Below are 19,258 nucleotides of genomic sequence, written 5' to 3' on the forward strand. Positions count from 1 at the left end.
TGAGCTACGGGCAAACGCTATATAACCCTATAGCATTAGAGATGAGCGAGCGTACTCAGTTCGGGTGTTTTTGAACTCGAGCACCACTTTTTCCGAGTAACTCACTACTCGGACGAAAAGATTCGGGGGGCGTCGGGGGGGCTGCGTGGTGGAGCGGGGCTAGCAGTGGGGAACAGGGGGGAGCTCTCTCTCCCCCCCCCCTACTCATCCCCGGCACCCCCCGAATCTTTTCGTCCGAGTAGTGAGTTACTCGGAAAAAGCGGTGCTCGAGTTCAAAAACACCCAAACCGAGTAGATTCGCTCATCTCTAATTAGCATCTAATTATATACAGTTGGCATCACAGTGAATTAACCCCCACCCTCATTGTAAAAGAGGTTGATATGCCCAATTTATAAATTTTCAGCTGTTTGAATAAAAACATTAAACAAACAAGTTAAACAGCTCATCAAAGCTATTCTAACAAGTACTTTCTCCAAATTCAACACAAAATGCACTATTTAATGACTATTTAAGTCTCAGAATTATCCCCCCCCCCCCGAACAGAATCCTTCATAAGAGCACACATTAACAAATCAAGCACACCTGACACAACTACTCAAGGATGTCATTAGTTGCATCAGGTGTTCTTGAGATAAAATACATGAAATATCTGAACTGGCTATAGCTTTGTTGACTGTGACATTTGATTGGATGTAAGAAATATGGCTAAGTCCAGAGAGAGGTCCAAAAAGTTAAGAGACCATTGCTTCCACAAACAAGGAAAAGGAAACAAAAAAGACAGTAAAGGTACCAATGAATGTGATGTCCAATGCCTGGGAAGAGACCACAGCACTCACCTGAATGCCAGAATGTCTTCACTCAACTGACTGGCAGGGATTCCAAGCCATGGATCCCCGCCAATCAACTACTGATGACCCATCCTGAGGATAGGTCATCAATAGTTTAGTGTCAGAAAATCTCTTTAAGGTTTCTGCATGCTCTTCTTTAAAAAAAAATCACACAAAGCACACTGCCCTTAGTTTATACCCACAGATAGAATTACAGTATTGCATTTAATTTGGCAAAATTCCAGTAGTCTGGCATCCATAGGATGCTGGAACTGTATTACGTGTCCAGCATCCGCTTGTACAGGAATTTTACTGTGGTAATGGAAGTGCATCATATGGTAGTTCCAGTCTATACAGTGCCAGACTTTTCCAACTGGTGCATACCGGATCATGAAGAAAATTAAAAAACAATGTTGGCAGAGGAAGGTATAGAAAGGTCCACAGAGAGGTATGGGCACATATTGAAATCCTATATTATGGGAATACTAACTACCGCACACATGAATCAGACCTAACAAAACTGCGCTATTCACTGTAATGCCTTAGGCTGACTGCTTGGTGTCCTTTGCAACACACTATCCTACCAAAAGCAATTGGACACCTGAGCAAGAATAAAAAGTAGTATTTATTTCCATCTGCTAATACTTGTTGGGGCTCCTTTGGCCCTAATGACATTGGATACTCTCCATGGGTATACTTTCTACTAACATCTGATATACTTCAGCTAGTATTTCCTTTAGTTCATCCTGCAAACGTCTGTCAAGTTGCCTCAAAGAAGATGGCCGTTGTTCATATTTCCTGACCTGACATTCCAGTTCATCCCAAAGATGTTCAGGAGGGTTCAGGTTGTGACTCTGTCTAGCCAGTTCAGTCGTAGAACATCCAGAACCTCAAACCAACGTAAAATAGCCTTGGATTTTGACAAAGCGCGTCGTCTTGTTGGAAGTATGGCCGACCATTCCCAGAGTACTACTACATTGTCAGCAGCACATTATTGTCTAGAATGTCAAGGTCACCTCCATGTTCATGGTTCTTGCACTACAACCAACAGACCGAGACCATGCCACATAATACATCCCCAGACTATGATGGAACCTCCACTGTACTTAGCTGTTGACACAACACACTCAGGCAAAAGGTATTCTTCAGGCGTCTTCCACACCCAGATACATCCATCTGATTTAAAGATGGATTAGTACGATTCTCTCTCCATAGAACATTCTTCCATTGCTCAGCTGTCCAATGACAATGCTCTTTGCACCGCGGTAGATGAGACAATGCATTTTCTTTGAGAAAACTTGCCAGGAATTTGCTGAATGAAAGGAGGGAAATACCCGCTGAAGTGTATGACATGTTAGTAGAAAGTAGATCATGAAGAGTATCTGATGTCATTAGGGCCTAAGGAGGCCCACTAAGTATTAACATATGGAAATAAATACTACTTTTGATTCTTGCTCAGGTGTCCAATTACTTTTGGTAGGACAGCATATCTTCTATGGATGCCTACCCTTATGGTGCACCACATTATGCCCACATTAAAGGATCATACAGTGCACAAATAACACTGCTCAGTCAATAAACTAGAGAATGCAGCATCCAGTGTACTGAGGTTTGGGTAAGTGTGGGATTGGGATGCTAAGGTTACAAGGACCATTAATGCCACCTTCAGTGATGGCAGGTTGATGCATCCTGTGCACCCTGCCAACATTGTTATGCCCCATGATTGCATGGTATTGGTAGGCTGCCATGCTTCCTAGTTCATTTAATTTATATCACCTGATAAACTGAATCCAGACTGATGCAGGTTGCGGACGGGCGCCATCTGGACTTTTCCCGGACAGGCTGCTATCCTTGAGGTTGGCGTGGGTGCTGCTGTTTTTGGAGTTATGGCGATGTCATGAACAGGTCCATCATACAAAGCCCTAGGAACGCCCCGGACCTCTGCCATCTGAAATGTAAAAAAAAAAGCTAAATTCTTGCATTGAATCATTTATGGCCATAACTGATTTCCATTTCTGAAAATGAAGGTAATTTCATGCCATCAATAATTGGAGCACTAGGCTGTGTACCCCTCCAGCAAAGCGTTATAGCATCCTAATCCCCGAGGAGCGTGTGAGAATATAGAATAATTACAGAATAAATGAACTGACCTAATTCTCTCTGCCTTCAGAACTCAATACTAATGCATAATACTGGATACAACATGAGCTGAAATGCTTTGAAAACTCTTTTCCTCCACATGCTCTCATCTAACACCCAAAGGGCCGATTCTCGGGAATATGTAGCAATGTGTCTTCTACATTTTACATTAAACTGAGCTAAATAAACCAATTTTATTAAAGGGGAAACTAACCAAAATGCATCTAGTAGCACGTTGGACCTCCTTTGACCTTCACAACTGCAACAGTTCACTGTGGAGTAGATTCCACTAAGTGTCATAAACATTCTGCAGGAATATTGGCCCATGTGGACAGGAAGCTTCTTGTAGTTGCTGCAGATTAGATGGAGGTGCTGACATGTTCTGACCAGCTGACAGGAAGGGTTCATCAAGTCATGCTGCTTGTGTCAAATTCTGCCCCTTCCATCAACACGGTGCAGCAGATTTTGCCCAGTTAACAGAGTCTGAGAGGAGCGCATTATTGGAATGTGAGAAGCTGGATGGTCATATCAATGAATTTCCGCCACCTGGGCCACCCTTACCAGAATGTTAGGAAGTGTTGGGACTATTGGATGTGTGAGGGCACATAAGGTGACCAGGCTCAGGATGACAAACCACCATTTGATTGTCTGATTGTCCAAAAAGCATGAGCAGCTCCAACTGTTTTGTTGTCCGCCATCCAGAGTTAGGTGGCACTATCATTACAGGGCAATGTGTTTGTTGAAACCATTTCTAGACACTTGGCTGAAGGACATTTGGTCTCTTGGTGCCTAATATGTGTAAGACCTTTGACATGCGCTGTTTCCTACATTTGCTGTGGTGTCATGAAAAACGAAATCAGATTGCTATAGAGTGGAACCGGGTTGTATTCAGCAACAAATCCAGGTTGAGTTTGGGCACTGACGTATTTGTGTCTGGAGACCTAGGGATGAGCACCTCAATCCTGGCTTTGCTGCTTTTGTGATGGTCTGGGGGTCCACCGCATACGTCAGTCGGTCACCGCTAGTAGTGGTACAAGGGACAATGACAGCTCAGCGATACGTTCAGGACATCCTGCAGTCACATGTGTTCCTCTCATGGTGGCTTCCAAGAGGCATTTTTAAGCAGAATAATACTCAGCCGAACACACAAGAGGGTCACGGAGAGAGAAGGGGGGCGAAACCTATTGATCCCGCCTCTGTCCCCAACTACTCATGAATCGACTACTTCGAGTGCTCTCGCCGCTACCAACTGTCACGGCAGAGCCTTGATCGATCACACTAGCAAGGTTGCAAGCTTGGAGTCGTTAAAATACAGGCTGATTTATATCCAGCTTCCCCAGGCTTTTGCACGCATGCAAAGCGAAAGCTCAAATCAACACCTGATCCATTCTAACGCCTCTTGCATTCTACAATACCCACATGATACACGCTGCCACCACCAGCTTTTACAGATAAACTGGAACCCAGACTATGAATTATGAACACAGTCTTCGATATTATGACTCATTTTAAAACGGACAAGGCTGACTAATAAATTGTAGATTTATTTTATAAAAAGACTAGCAGTGCAGATAATATACATATATATATATATATATATATTATATATATTATTAGTCAGCCTTGTCTATTTTTTGTGTATGTGTGTATATATATATACACACATACAAGAGATATACAAAAAGGTTGTTATACAGGAGTATAAGGAGATACAGATATGTACAACAAAAAAGTACTTAAAAATAACAGGAAGAAAATAAAAGGAAAATACCAGATTTGGGATACACGGTCTAAGGTTCTGATTGGCGGAGTTCCTGGAAACAAAACGGGACAGTCCATATGCAGCAGTATACCTCTGTGGTCTGGCAATTTGCATAAAGAACCCAATTAGTTTTAAAGCCTCTGCAGAACCACACTCCCGCTGACCTTTTTCTGACATCACTAAGGCGAGTTGAGTATATGCGGGGAAGATCTGTAGGAAACCCTGATTTAATATTTTGGCCATATTTCTCTGTGGTGCTCCAATGGAGAAAAAATGGCTATAATTTTTAATATTAGGAATTTACCCATCCATAGATACTAATAGAGATGAGTGAGCATACTCAATAAGGCAAACTACTGGATCAAGTAGTGCCCTATTCGAGTACCTGCCTGCTCGTCTCTAAAGATTCGGCTGCCGGCACGGGTGACGGGTGAGTTGCGGCGGTGAGCAGGGGGAAGCGGGGGGAGAGAGGGAGAGAGAGATCTCCCCTCCGTTCCTCCCGCTCTCCCCCGCCGCTCCCCACCCCCTGCCGGCACCCGAATCTTTAGAGACGAGCAGGCAGGTACTCGAATAAGGCACTACTCGCTCGAGTAGTTTGCCTTATCGAGTATGCCCGCTCATCTCTAGATACTAAGCATAACACGTAAATTATATCTAGGTACGCAGATATGCGATTTCGGGAGACCACACCTCGATGCAAGTGGATGCGTTTTCTTCAGCTGGGCCGCCCAATTCTGAAAACCCATTCTATATTGAGCTAGGACCTACACATGATCAAATATCCTTTACTAAAAGATTCTCCAATTAATCTGCCCTGGAGTCACTTGGTCTATGGGAAAGAGTCGTGAGTTACCTGATCCTTGTTGGCAGGGGTCAATTAGCATTCCCCTGTCACTAACTAGTTTTATTGCCATTAGAACAAAGCATTTCCTGGTCTCTTGTACATCATAGACCTGGGCAGATGCGAGGGAGGTGGAGAGAAATATTGATGAAGCTCACTCAACTTTCCTGGTATCCTGAGCGGCAAGTTGCTATGGATAGTTGGGGGACATTTGATCAATATCTCTATATCCCAAAGGGTGTCACAGGAATGCCTCCCCAACATTGCCACACTTACTGGACCTGCCCAGGTGCCAAATTTATGGCCAATAGAACATGTATGAGACCATTTGGGATGCCAAATTCGACAGTCTATGATTTTGCACAATCTAGAGGCTCAGTTAGAGCAAATGTGAAGTGGTATGCTGGAGGATACCATTAAGGAACCTGTATGTCTCCATGCCCGCCCCTATCACAGTTTGCATCCAAGCTAGAGGTGGTAAAACAGGGTACTAGAGCCTCCATTGCTGCCCATATCACACCTTATATCCAACCTAGAGGTAACCCAACAGAGTACCATAACTCCTCACCAGCATGGATTCATGAAGGGTCGCTCATGTCAGACAAATCTGATCAGTTTCTACGATGAAGTAAGCTGTAAGCTGGACCAGGGAGAATCTATTGATCTTGTATATCTGGACTTCTCTAAAGCCTTTGACACTGTGCCACATAATAGGCTAATATACAAAATGAGGCAGCTCGGACTGGGCGAAAACGTGTGTAAGTGGGTAAAAAATTGGCTCAATGATAGAAAGCAGAGGGTGGTAAATGATTCATACTCTGATTGGACAACAGTCGCTAGCGGGGTGCCACAGGGTTCAGTACTAGGCCCCATTCTGCTCAATATATTTATCAATGACCTGATAGAGGGGCTGCACAGCACAATATCAGTATTTGCAGATGACACAAAATTATACAATATAATCAATGGAACGGAGGACAGTGTGCGGCTACAAACGGACCTGGATAAGCTCGGGGCTTGGGCAGGAAAATGGCAAATGAAGTTCAATGTTGAAAAATGTAAGACTATGCACATGGGCAGGAGGAACGGATGTCACAAATATTCGATTAATGGAGTACCGCTAGGGAAAAGTGATATGGAAAAGGATCTGGGGATATTAGTGGATAATAGACTAAACTGGAGTAGCCAATGCCAGTCAGCTGCTGCAAAGGCAAATAAAGTCTTGGGGTGCATTAAAAGAGGTATAGGGGCGAAGGATGAGAACATTATCCTCCCACTATATAAGGCACTTGTCAGGCCCCACATGGAATACTGTGTGCAGTTCTTGTCACCGGTGCTCAGGAAAGATGTCACAGTGCTTGAGGGGATTCAAAGAAGGGCAACTAAACTAATAAATGGAATGACGGGACTGTAATACCCAGAGAGGATATCCAAATTGGGATTATTTACTCTAGAAAAAAGACAGCTAAGGGGTGATCAAATAACTATGTATAAATACATAAGGGGACAATACAAGGATCTCTCCCATGATCTGTTTACACCCAGGACCGCGACGGTAACAAGAGGACATCCGCTATGATTAGAGGAAAGTAGGTTTCATCACCAACATAGAAGGGGATTCTTTACTGTAAGAGCAGTTAGACTGTGGAACTCTCTGCCTGAGGATGTGGTGATGGCAAAATCCATAGAGGAGTTTAAAAGGGGACTTGATGTCTTTCTGGAGAAGAAGGATATTACAGGATATAAATATTAGGTTAAGTGTCAATCCGGGTATACAGGCAGGTAGGAACTATTAGGGGTTGATCCAGGGAACAGTCTGATTGCCATTAGGGAGTCAGGAAGGAATTTTTTCCCCAAAAGGGCTAATTGACTTCTGCTCTTGGGTTTTTTGCCTTCCTCTGGATCAACACAGGAGGATAGACAGGCTGTACTAGATGGACATTGTCTTCATTCAGCCTTACATACTATGTTACTAGTGCCTCCATGGCCGCCTGTATTACATACTGTATCCAAGCTACAGATAGTACAACAGGTACTAGAACCTCCATGCCTGCCCATATCACATCTTGTATCGAAGCGAGAGTCAGCCAAGAGGGTAATTGAGTCTCCATGCCCATCGTATCACATTTTGTATCCAAGTTAGAGGCAGTACAACAGGGTACTAGAGCTTCTATGCCCACCTGTATCAAACCTTATATCCAAGATAGAGGCGGTACAACAGGGTGCTGGATCCTTCATTTCCCCCATATCACATCTTGTATGCAAGCTGGAGGTGGTACATCAGGATACTAGAGCCTCCATGCCCAATAGTATTACATCTTGTACCCAATCTAGAGATGGTAGAACATGGTAATAGAACCTCCATGGCCACCCAGATCACATCTTATATCCAACAGGGTACTAGAGCCTCCATACCCCACCATATCACATCTGTATCCAAGCTAGAGGCAGAGCAACAGGGTACTAGAGCCTCCATGCCTGCCCATATCACATACTGTATCCAAGCTACAGATGGTACAACAGGTACTACTACCTCCATATCTGTCTGTATCACATTTTGTTTCCAAGTTAGAGGCAGTACAACAGGGTACTAGAGTCTCCATGCCTGCCCGTACCACACCTTATATCCAAGATAGAGTAGGTACAACAGGGTACTAGATCCTTCATATCCTCCATATCACAGCTTGTATCCAAACTGGAGGCCATACAACAGGGTACTAGAGACTCCCTGCCTGCCAGTATCACATTTTGTACCCAAGCTAGAGGCGGTGAAACATGGTACTAGGGTCTTCATGCCCCCCATATCACATCTTGTATCCAAGTTGAGGTGGTACAAGAGGGTACTAGAGCCTTCATGCTCCCACTGTGTCACATCTTGTATCCAAACTAGAGGCAGCACAACAGGGTACTAGAGCCTCCATGTCCACCACCATCATATCTTGTACCCACGCAACAGGCAGTACAACAGGATACTAGAGACTCCCTGCCAGCCAGTATCACATTTTGTACCCAAGCTAGAGGCGGTGAAACATGGTACTAGGGTCTTCATGCCCCCCATATCACATCTTGTATCCAAGTTGAGGTGGTACAAGAGGGTACTAGAGCCTTCATGCTCTCACTGTGTCACATCTTGTATCCAAGCTAGAGGCAGCACAACAGGGTACTAGAGCCTCCATGTCCACCACCATCATATCTTGTACCCACGCAACAGGCAGTACAACAGGGTACTAGAGCCCTCATGCCCCCCGTATCACATCTTGTATCCAAGCTAGAAGCAGCACAACAGGGTACTAGAGCCTCCATGCAGACCCATATCACATCTTGTAACCAAGCGAAAAGTGATACAACAGGGTACTAGAGCCTTTATGCCCGCCCATATTACATCTTGTATCCAAGCTAGAGGTGGCACAACATGATACTAGAGCCTCCATGCTCACCCATATCACATCTTGTATCGAAGCTATAGGTGGTACAACAGGGTACTATAGCCTACATGCCTGCCCATATTACATCTTGCATCCAAGCTAGAGATGACACAACAGGGTACTAGAGCCTCCATGCCCAATTCATATCACATTTTGTATCCAAGCTATAGGTGGTACAGCAGGGTACTATAGTCTTCATTCCCCCCGTATCACAGCTTGTATCCAAGCTAGGGATGATACAACAGGGTACTAGAGCCTCAATGCCCGTCCGTATCACATCTTTTATCCAAGCTAGAGGCTGTACAACATGACACTACAGCCTCCATGCCCAACCGTATCACATCTGGCATCCAAGCTAAAGACGGTACAACAGGTTACCAGAGCCTCCATGGCTGCCCGTATAACATCTTGTATCCAAGCTAGAAATGATACAATAGGGTACTAGAGCCTCCATGCCCAATTGATATCACATCTTCAAGCTGAAGGCGGTACAACAGGGTACTAGAGCCTCAATGCCTGCTCGTATCACATCCTGCATCCAAGCTACGGATGATACAGCAGGGTACTAGAGCCTCCCTACCTGCCCGTATAACATCTTGCATCCAAGCTAGAGGCGGTACAACAGGGTACTGGAGCCTCCATGCCTGCCCGTGTCACATCTTGTATCCAAGCCAGAGGCGGTACAACAGGGTACTAGAGCCTCCATGACTGCCTGTATCACATCTTGTATCAAAGCTAGAGGTGGTACAACAGGGTACTAGAGCCTCCCTACCTGCCCGTATAACATCTTGAATCCAAGCTAGAGGCGGTACAACAGGGTGCTAGAGCCTCCCTACCCGCCCGTATAACATCTTGAATCCAAGCTAGAGGCGGTACAGGACGCGTGCAATACAAAACGTGACATTTTAAGTAAGAAGATAGGATATCAAATCGTCTAAAAGCTTCTCCTTCCAAGAATTTCCAGGCTGCTCTTCTTAAAATTGAGTGTCTCTCTAGGTATGAAGAATGGCTGGCACGCTTCACTTCGTCAGTTTCTATAATTTGAGCGTCCGCTTGTCACTTGCATTGATTCACGAGTCGGGCATTAGTTTGCCCCAACGTTGCAGCTACTTGAGCGGCTGCTACTTTAACTGCGGCAGTTGTCCTTCTGCCCAAACAGGTTCTTCGCTTGCTTGGCATCTATATCTAAAACACAAAATCTGTTTCTTTGTGTCGTATACAAATCCCCAGTTCTCGTCCGATTTGAGTAAAATTTGGCATTTTTTGTTGCCAATAGCAACGAATCATAACTCAGCTTTCATTTGTTATTCTGCTGATGTAAAATGAAAGCTGGACCGGGATTGGTTGCTATATATTATACTGCTGAGGTAAAATGAAAGCTGCGCCGGGATTGGTTGCTATATATTAAAATGCTGAGGTAAAATGAAAGCTGCGCTGTGATTGGTTGTTATATATTATACTGCTGAGGTAAAATGAAAGCTGCGCTGTGATTGGTTGTTATATATTATACTGCTGAGGTAAAATGAAAGCTGCGCCGGGATTGGTTGCTATATATTAAAATGCTGAGGTAACATGAAAGCTGCGTTGTGATTGGTTGTTATATATTATACTGCTGAGGTAAAATGAAAGCTGCGCTGTGATTGGTTGTTATATATTATACTGCTGACGTAAAATGAAAGCTGCGCTGTGATTGGTTGTTATGGGCAACAAAAACAGTTTTTTACTGCTTGTTGATTTCCTGTTAGACAGTTTTGATAAATGAGGGCCGGTGTTCATAAATTTGCTCCATGTATTCCTGTCTAGGAATCATTTTTGCAAACTGCTATCCACACGGACATCCAATGCGGAATTAGGAAGGACAAAATGGCCAAATGATTGGTGGCTCCACCAGGGATAGACTAGGGCTAAACAGCCGTCCTGAAACACACATTGTCAGCGCTCAGTCTGACGCTTCTAGTGGGAATTACTTGTTGGAAATAACCAGAAATACTAAATCGAGTCGTAGAATCCATTGGTGAAAACAGATTTGGGTGTTGCTGCATTAACATTCAAGCAAAGGCAAAAAAATGCAAATAAGGTTGCCGAGGCAACAAGATTTCAGATTTATTTTTTAGCCTATAAACTCCTACAGTTCGAGCTTATACTGCGTGCAAAATGTCATGTCAGTCAGTTGTACAGTTTGTACGTGACACTACAACAAACAGACAAACAAACAGACATTGACAAATATATATAAGAGATAGATAGATAGATAGATAGATAGATAGATAGATAGATAGATAGATAGATATGAGATAGATATGAGATAGATAGATAGATAGATAGATAGATGACAGAGAGATAGATAGATATGAGATAGATAGATAAATAGATAGGAGATAGATAGATAGATAGATAGATAGATAGATAGATAGATAGATAGATATGAGATAGATAGATAAATAGATAGGAGATAGATAGATAGATAGATAGATAGATAGATAGATAGATAGATAGATAGATAGATAGATAGATAGATAGATAGGAGATATATAGATAGATAGATAGGAGATAGATAGATAGATAGATAGATAGATAGATAGATAGATAGGAGATAGATAGATAGATAGATAGATAGATAGATAAATAAATAGATGGACAGATAGATAGATATGAGAAAGATAGATAGATATGAGATAGATAGATGGACAGATAGATAGATATGGAATAGATAGATAGATAGATAAATAGATGGACAGATACATAGATAGATAGATATGGGATAGATAGATAGATATGGGATAGATAGAAAGATAAATAGATGGACAGATACATAGATAGATATGAGATAGATAAATAGATGGACATATAGATAGATAGATAGATAGATATGAGATAAATAGATAGATAGATAGATAGATAGATAGATAGATAGATATGGGATAGATAGATATGAGATAGATAGATAGATAGATAGATAGATAGATAGATATCGGATAGATAGATAGATATGAGATAGATAAATAGATGGACAGATAAATAGATAGATATGAGATAGATAGATAGATAGATATGAGATAGATAGATAGATAGATAGATAGATATGAGATAGATAGATAGATAGATAGATAGATAGATAGATAGATAAATAGATGGACAGATAGATAGATATGAGAAAGATAGATAGATAGATAGATATGAGATAGATAGATGGACAGATAGATAGATATGGGATAGATAGATAGATAGATAGATAAATAGATGGACAGATACATAGATAGATATGAGATAGATAAATAGATGGACATATAGATAGATAGATATGAGATAGATAGATAGATATGGGATAGATAGATATGAGATAGATAGATAGATAGATAGATATGGGATAGATAGATAGATAGATATGAGATAGATAAATAGATGGACAGATAAATAGATAGATAGATATGAGAAAGATAGATAGATAGATAGATAGATATACGATAGATAGATAGATAGATATACGATAGATAGATAGAGATATATAAATAGAGATAAGAGATAGATAGATATGAGATAGATATATGAAATAGATAGATATGAGATAGATAGATAGATAGATAGATAGATAGATAGATAGATAGATAGATAGATAGATATGAGATAGATAGATATCCACAAATTTATGGTACAGGGGGACTTTATGATGTCTGGGGATGTCGGTGTAGGGGCTTTACTGAAGCTACAGTATTATTTGTTCCTGCATGTATTAAAAAAGAACTGTGACTTTAAGGCGAGAAATGTTTGGATGTTCCTATCTTTGAAAGTAACCTTAATTCATAGTGATATTCAGAGACTAGAAGAGCTGCAGGGCTGTAGTACCGATCACATCACATTCATCATGTAGGAAATGGTTCAAAGTGGATGTGAAATATGGTTTCTGTGTACAAGAGGTCCACAGACAGCAGACACATTACTACACACTAATGAGAGCCAACACTTCTAAATAATATAACACAATCTACTGATGTAGCAAACTATCATCTCACACTTAACACGTGAACACATTGAAACACGTGAACACATTAAACATAAAGTTGAGGCAAATTGTTGCTTGATTTTTTTTGAATGGTTTTGTTGTGTTAAGTTTCAACTAGAAGTTTGCTGAAACTGTGAAATAATGTGTCAATTAACATGTGATACATCATCTATCTATCTCATATCTATCTCATATCTATCTCATATCTATCTCATATCTATCTCATATCTATCAATCTGTCTATCTATCTATCTTGTTTGCAATGAGGCAAATTTTAAGCTAACCAATCATTCTTGAGAAGAACAGATAGAATTGTCAATAACCAGGCTTTGTGTGCCTTTATTTAATGGGCAAAACACCTCTGAACACCACACTTCCAATCTCATCTCCTTAGTTAAAACAAATTTTGACAATTAGCTCTTGGATAAATCATTAAAGGCTTCCCACAAGATAAACTTATTCCCTATCCACAGAATAGGGAATAACTATGTGATTGTAGGGGTCAGATTGCTGGGACCCCCACTGAGCACATGAACAGGACTTCCTATGGTCCCTGGGTGAATGGAGCAGTAGCTGAGCATGTGCACTGCTACTCCTTTGAATAGCTCAGCTATCTCCGGATAGTTAATTCATGGGACAAACCCTTTAAAGGAGATGTCCCGCGCCGAAACGGGTTTTTTTTTTTTTAACCCCCCCCCCCCGTTCGGCGCGAGACAACCCCGATGCAGGGGTTAAAAAAACCACCCGCACAGCGCTTACCTGAATCCCGGCGGTCCGGCGTCTTCATACTCACCTGCTGAAGATGGCCGCCGGGATCCTCCGTCTTCGTGGACCGCAGCTCTTCTGTGCGGTCCACTGCCGATTCCAGCCTCCTGATTGGCTGGAATCGGCACGTGACGGGGCGGAGCTACACGGAGCCGCTCTCTGGCACGAGCGGCTCCATAGAAGACTGCTGAAGACCCGGACTGCGCAAGCGCGGCTAATTTGGCCATCGGAGGCCAAAAATTAGTCGGCACCATGGAGACGAGGACGCTAGCAACGGAGCAGGTAAGTATAAAACTTTTTATAACTTCTGTATGGCTCATAATTAATGCACAATGTATATTACAAAGTGCATTATTATGGCCATACAGAAGTGTATAGACCCACTTGCTTTCGCGGGACATCTCCTTTAACGCAGAGGTTCCGTTACTCACTGTGTCCAGTAAAAGACATGAACGGTACAATGGCTTGTGTGTTATTAATCACATTTTTATGCAATTATGATTTAGATAACAGCCAGGCCACATTTCACTAGTAATCAGTGCCGAAATCCAGGGAATTCCAAAGGATCCAGTTACTTTTTTTTGTAACCTGAATAGAGTTGAGAAAGCCCCTTTTCCTGAGCTTACATCAGACTTAGCCTATAAAGATAAAGTGATTATTTATGGGATAGTCCGTATTTTACTCACTTTGTTTCTGGCTTTAATTCTTTTGTATACAAAATCAGGGAAGGTTTTCCTCGGAACGAAACGTCCGGATCCTTGGCTTACGTTGAGGGTTTCCTTATCCAGTACGATTCTCCCTTGACTTATAACCAGGTCTGGTGCTCCATGACACTCCATCCCTTCAAATATATTCAGCTCCACAGCCTGATGGAAAAATCAGTATTGTAATAAGGGCATGCTCCCCGTGGAGGTTTCAGCATGAATTCCATCTCGAAAAACCACATCAAAATCCATGATTTTCTGCGCTGTTTCTGGCACAGATCCACATGGGCATTTCACCTGTCAATGGTCAAAATCTGCATGCGGAATCCTGATGCTGGCTGAAAGAGTGAAATAAATCTGCAACACATTTACAGTATTTCTGCATCAAAAACCCCAGCATTAATATAGACTTTGACTTGATATCAGCTGTGCTTCTGCAGTTGCATCACCTAACCAATGTCGCAATGCTCATTAGAGGTGAGGGGTGACGGTTGCCACTGGGCTTTGAGACTGGCAGCATGTAGGGTATCCGTAGGTAATTGGACACTTGTCTGTGGATACACAGCTGATTTTGAGTCAAATCCACAGCATTTCCGCTCCATATGAATATACCTGTACCCTAAAGGTAGGTTGCCATGTGGGGCATTTCCTAAAGACTTTCCAAAGTGGAAAAATCTGCAGCAAATCTGCACCGAAATCGGCACCTTTTGGTGTGGATTGGCAGCGGATTTCACCCCTTCAATTGATTTCACCCCTTCTACTGTGAATCCACCCAAAATCCACATTAAAATCTGCCCTGAATGCAGTGGATTTTGACAAGGATTTTGGCACAGATTGGCTTTAAACTTTTCCGCTGCGGAAAATCCACAGCAAACCTGCCATGTCCTATTCCAAGCCCCCTCCTCATATATGTACAATGGCCACCAGATTCTTAGACTACCCTATGCACAGTAGGACCTATTTGCTTAGAGCAGCATTTAATATTCTGGTCTAGGTAAAGCGCTCGCCCAGCTGAAAGCAACAAGTATTGAAAGGCACAAGAAAACCTTCACCAGCTCCAAGCTGGAGTCGTTTTCTGGCATAGAGGATAGTAAATGTGAAACGAGCTCTAAAGAATTGTTAATAGGCCCCAGTATACTTTGGTAGTCTAAGACACTCCCTCCTGTTCACAGACGGACCAGTTCTGATGATGTCAGCATCATCCCTGCAGGTCCCCGAGAACCAGGGGGAGTGTCTCAGACTACAGAAGTATACAGGAGAGTTTTAAGAAAGCTGTTACATAGGAGGACAACCCAAGACATTCTACTTCCAAGCAGGTTTCTTTTGTACTTTGTGTTAAATGATATGCTTAATTAATAATACAGGGCTGAGCTGCAATCCCAAACACGGCCTATGGACAAAAGTGGCACTGAACAAAATCAGACCGCTTCTTTCTGACATCATACAACCCCTGCAAGCATACAATATATACTAATAGTAACTTACTGGCAAGAAGATCCATTGAAATGACTCAGCCACATAGATAAAAGACAGAGATAGATAAAACTGCTATTTACCAAGTTATGAGTCTTGGCAGAAATGATTTTAACAGTTTTGGGATTCCAGATAACTAGGTCAGCGTCTGAGCCGGTGGCAATCCTTCCCTTCCGAGGGTACAAGTTAAAAATTTTGGCTGCATTTGTGCTGGTCACGGCGACGAATTCATTCTCATCCATCTTGCCCGGAGTCTGAAATTAGCATGAAATCTGGAAGTATAAATCAGTCTAGTAGAAGCTTTTGTACAACCTATTACACAGTATTCACCCTTTCTTTTGTCTTTCTTCCCCCATGGTAAAACTTTTGGGATATGTGTTTCTCTTGCTTGCATTTCTTAATAGAATTTTTTTTCTATTAGGTCGGCTTCACACAGCCAAGAAAATTGCGCGACATTTGTGCATCATGAGATGCACAAATCTTGCACAAATATGAACCTCATTCTTGAATAGGGTCACGCACATGAGCAATTTTTTTCCTGCATGGCACCGCGAGAAACAAATCACAGCATGTTCTATCTTGCTGTGTCATGTCAGCATCGCAGTCCCATGGCTTTCATGGGGCAGCGCCGGCCCCATTGAAAGCAATGGGAGAACTTCGTGATCCTCTGCTGGGGCTGTGACAGCTGTGGCAGGACATCCCTGCATCCCCAAAGTGGGCTGTTTTCACATGGAAATGCCCTGCATACAAGGGGCTTTCACATAGATGGCAATGGCGATATCGGGCCGTGATTCACTGCCCGATAGCACCCTCGCCCGTGTGAAGTTAGCCTTATGGAGCTTAAATTCCCTGTACAGATAAATAGTTCAGTGCTAAAATTCTATATGCCTTCATCCACCACTAGAGGAAGCTCAAGGGTTTATTGCATACAGTCCATACATTGAATTCATTAATAAAACAGTTTGCAGTATGCTCTTTAGCTCCCCCCAGTGGAAAATGCAGGCATACAACATTTTAAAATGTAACTCCATGTCTATTATTGATAGTCTTGCGATATTTTGCAATAAAGTTAAATTCCTATCTCAAACTTTTAGCGCATATCTGCAGGATGTTGTTGGCTGTTCTTCGCCTCCAGGATCTTCTGGATGTTGGATTTGACCTATCACGCTCCTGTGTGGATTTGCTTTCTATGGATGCAATTGCCTGGAGCATTACATTGATATTATCATCAAGGCCTTGCAGGTAAAAGTAGAGGTAAATATCAGAAGCGGCGCTCCAATGGTGTACAAGGGAATATAAGAATGTAGAAAGGGACTCACCGCAACTGCACCGGTCTTGTGATAAAGACCGGTCAGTTTGTTGGTCCACTGAGGCTCTTTTGGAAACCAGATTTAGGGCAATATGTATTGATGGTCCTAGAACATCCCCTAAGGGAGAGCTGCAGCGAGCGACTCCGAAACAACCGTGTCAAGGAGGAAGAAGATGTATATTAAGAGAGACAAAAAACTCACTTTGTGTGCTCCATCAAGTTTAGCAGAATGTAGAAATCTTACTTGTTGAGGGGTGCCTGGATTCCTGGCACCCCCTAAATCCCCGGAAGCAGAGAAGTTTCAACGATGCAGGAATATTCTTTAAAAGGATTTATTGAATAAAAGGACAGATGGATGGGCGTTGCAACGCGTTTCGGCTTATGTCAAGCCTTTATCAAGCATGGGGAACAGTAGGGAGATGGTCTCCATTTATAGCAAAGCATACACAGAGGATAAGGGGAAGGGGAGGGACAGGAAGGGGATTAACCACACTGCACATATTCCTTATAGTGACCATAGTGCTATAAATGGTTTCCCATCCTCTCATTAGGTGGCATGCCATTACAATCGTTATTGTTTTGTATATATATTAAAATATATCCTATGTTGCTTCCCGATATCACAGTGAGACCCGGTCACATGACCGGGAGTCCAACTAGGAGGGGAAGTACTTGGTTACTACACCAAAAGGCGGGGCATCCCCCAAAGGCCGGCCAGACGCATATCGGGTATCCAAGGACGCAGGGGGGCGGTATCACACTGCGTCACTTCCTGGAACTCCTCCGCCACGTCATCATTGATCACGTGGTTGCTAGTCCAGGAAGCGAGGCGTCTCCAAGGGCAGGCTAGACGCATGTTATTGTACTCTACTTGCTTGTTTTTAACTCCAAAGAGGCCACTGCACTAAACTACATGAGAAACTCATTTACCTAGGCACTTTGAATATATATTCATGTAACATAATGTCCTTGAAAGTAGGAGTTATTACGCGCTATGCAGCTCCATGCGAGCGAGGCCCGTTACATAGAAGGCAAATGTACAATGGTAAAGCGAGATGTCCGCACCTAGGTACGTCATCACGTTCTGTGCAACCCCATGTGATTCCTCTAGCGACGCCTGGTGGCGGACGTCACTACGCATGGCGTAACACCACGTGATCTATGATGACGTGGTGGAGGAGTCACATGAAGAGACACAGCGGGATACCGCCCCCCCTGTGTCCTTAGATACCCGATATGCGTCTAGCCTGCCCTTGGAGACGCCTCGCTTCCTGGACTAGCAACCACGTGATCAATGATGACGTGGCGGAGGAGTTCCAGGAAGTGACTCAGTGTGATACCGCCCCCCTGCGTCCTTGGATACCCGATATGCGTCTGGCCGGCCTTTGGGGGATGCCCCGCCTTTTGGTGTAGTAACCAAGTACTTCCCCTCCTAGTTGGACTCCCGGTCATGTGACCGGGTCTCACTGTGATATCGGGAAGCAACATAGGATATATTTTAATATATATGCAAAACAATAACGATTGTAATGGCATGCCACCTAATGAGAGGATGGGAAACCATTTATAGCAATATGGTCACTATAAGGAATATGTGCAGTGTGGTTAATCCCCTTCCTGTCCCTCCCCTTCCCCTTATCCTCTGTGTATGCTTTGCTATAAATGGAGACCATCTCCCTACTGTTCCCCATGCTTGATAAAGGCTTGACATAAGCCGAAACGCGTTGCAACGCCCATCCATCTGTCCTTTTATTCAATAAATCCTTTTAAAGAATATTCCTGCATCGTTGAAACTTCTCTGCTTCCGGGGATTTAGGGGGTGCCAGGAATCCAGGCACCCCTCAACAAGTAAGATTTCTACATTCTGCTAAACTTGATGGAGCACACAAAGTGAGTTTTTTGTCTCTCTTAATATACAAGGCCTTGCAGGTGTGATGGTTCATCCGTAGTGGACAAATCCATTCCACCAGGTGAATTTTCCTCTTTTCCTGTTTTACATTGGTTGGAGTGCT

The 19,258-nt window shown here is 43.0% G+C and overlaps 1 protein-coding gene across 1 annotated transcript in view; it reads right to left on the reverse strand.

Annotated features, from left to right (window-relative positions):
- DPYSL4 (dihydropyrimidinase like 4) overlaps positions 1-19,258 on the reverse strand; it is a 60,118-nt gene that overhangs the window by 1,442 nt on the left and 39,418 nt on the right. Inside the window, exons 11-13 of the mRNA XM_066601188.1 lie at positions 16,021-16,191; positions 14,447-14,626; positions 2,605-2,776 (exon numbers count right to left, since the gene is read on the reverse strand). Coding sequence (XP_066457285.1) covers positions 2,605-2,776; positions 14,447-14,626; positions 16,021-16,191 — 523 coding nt within the window. The remainder of the gene's footprint in view (positions 1-2,604; positions 2,777-14,446; positions 14,627-16,020; positions 16,192-19,258) is intronic.

This window comes from Eleutherodactylus coqui, chromosome 4 (assembly GCF_035609145.1).
Source record: "Eleutherodactylus coqui strain aEleCoq1 chromosome 4, aEleCoq1.hap1, whole genome shotgun sequence".
NCBI lineage: Eukaryota > Metazoa > Chordata > Amphibia > Anura > Eleutherodactylidae > Eleutherodactylus > Eleutherodactylus coqui.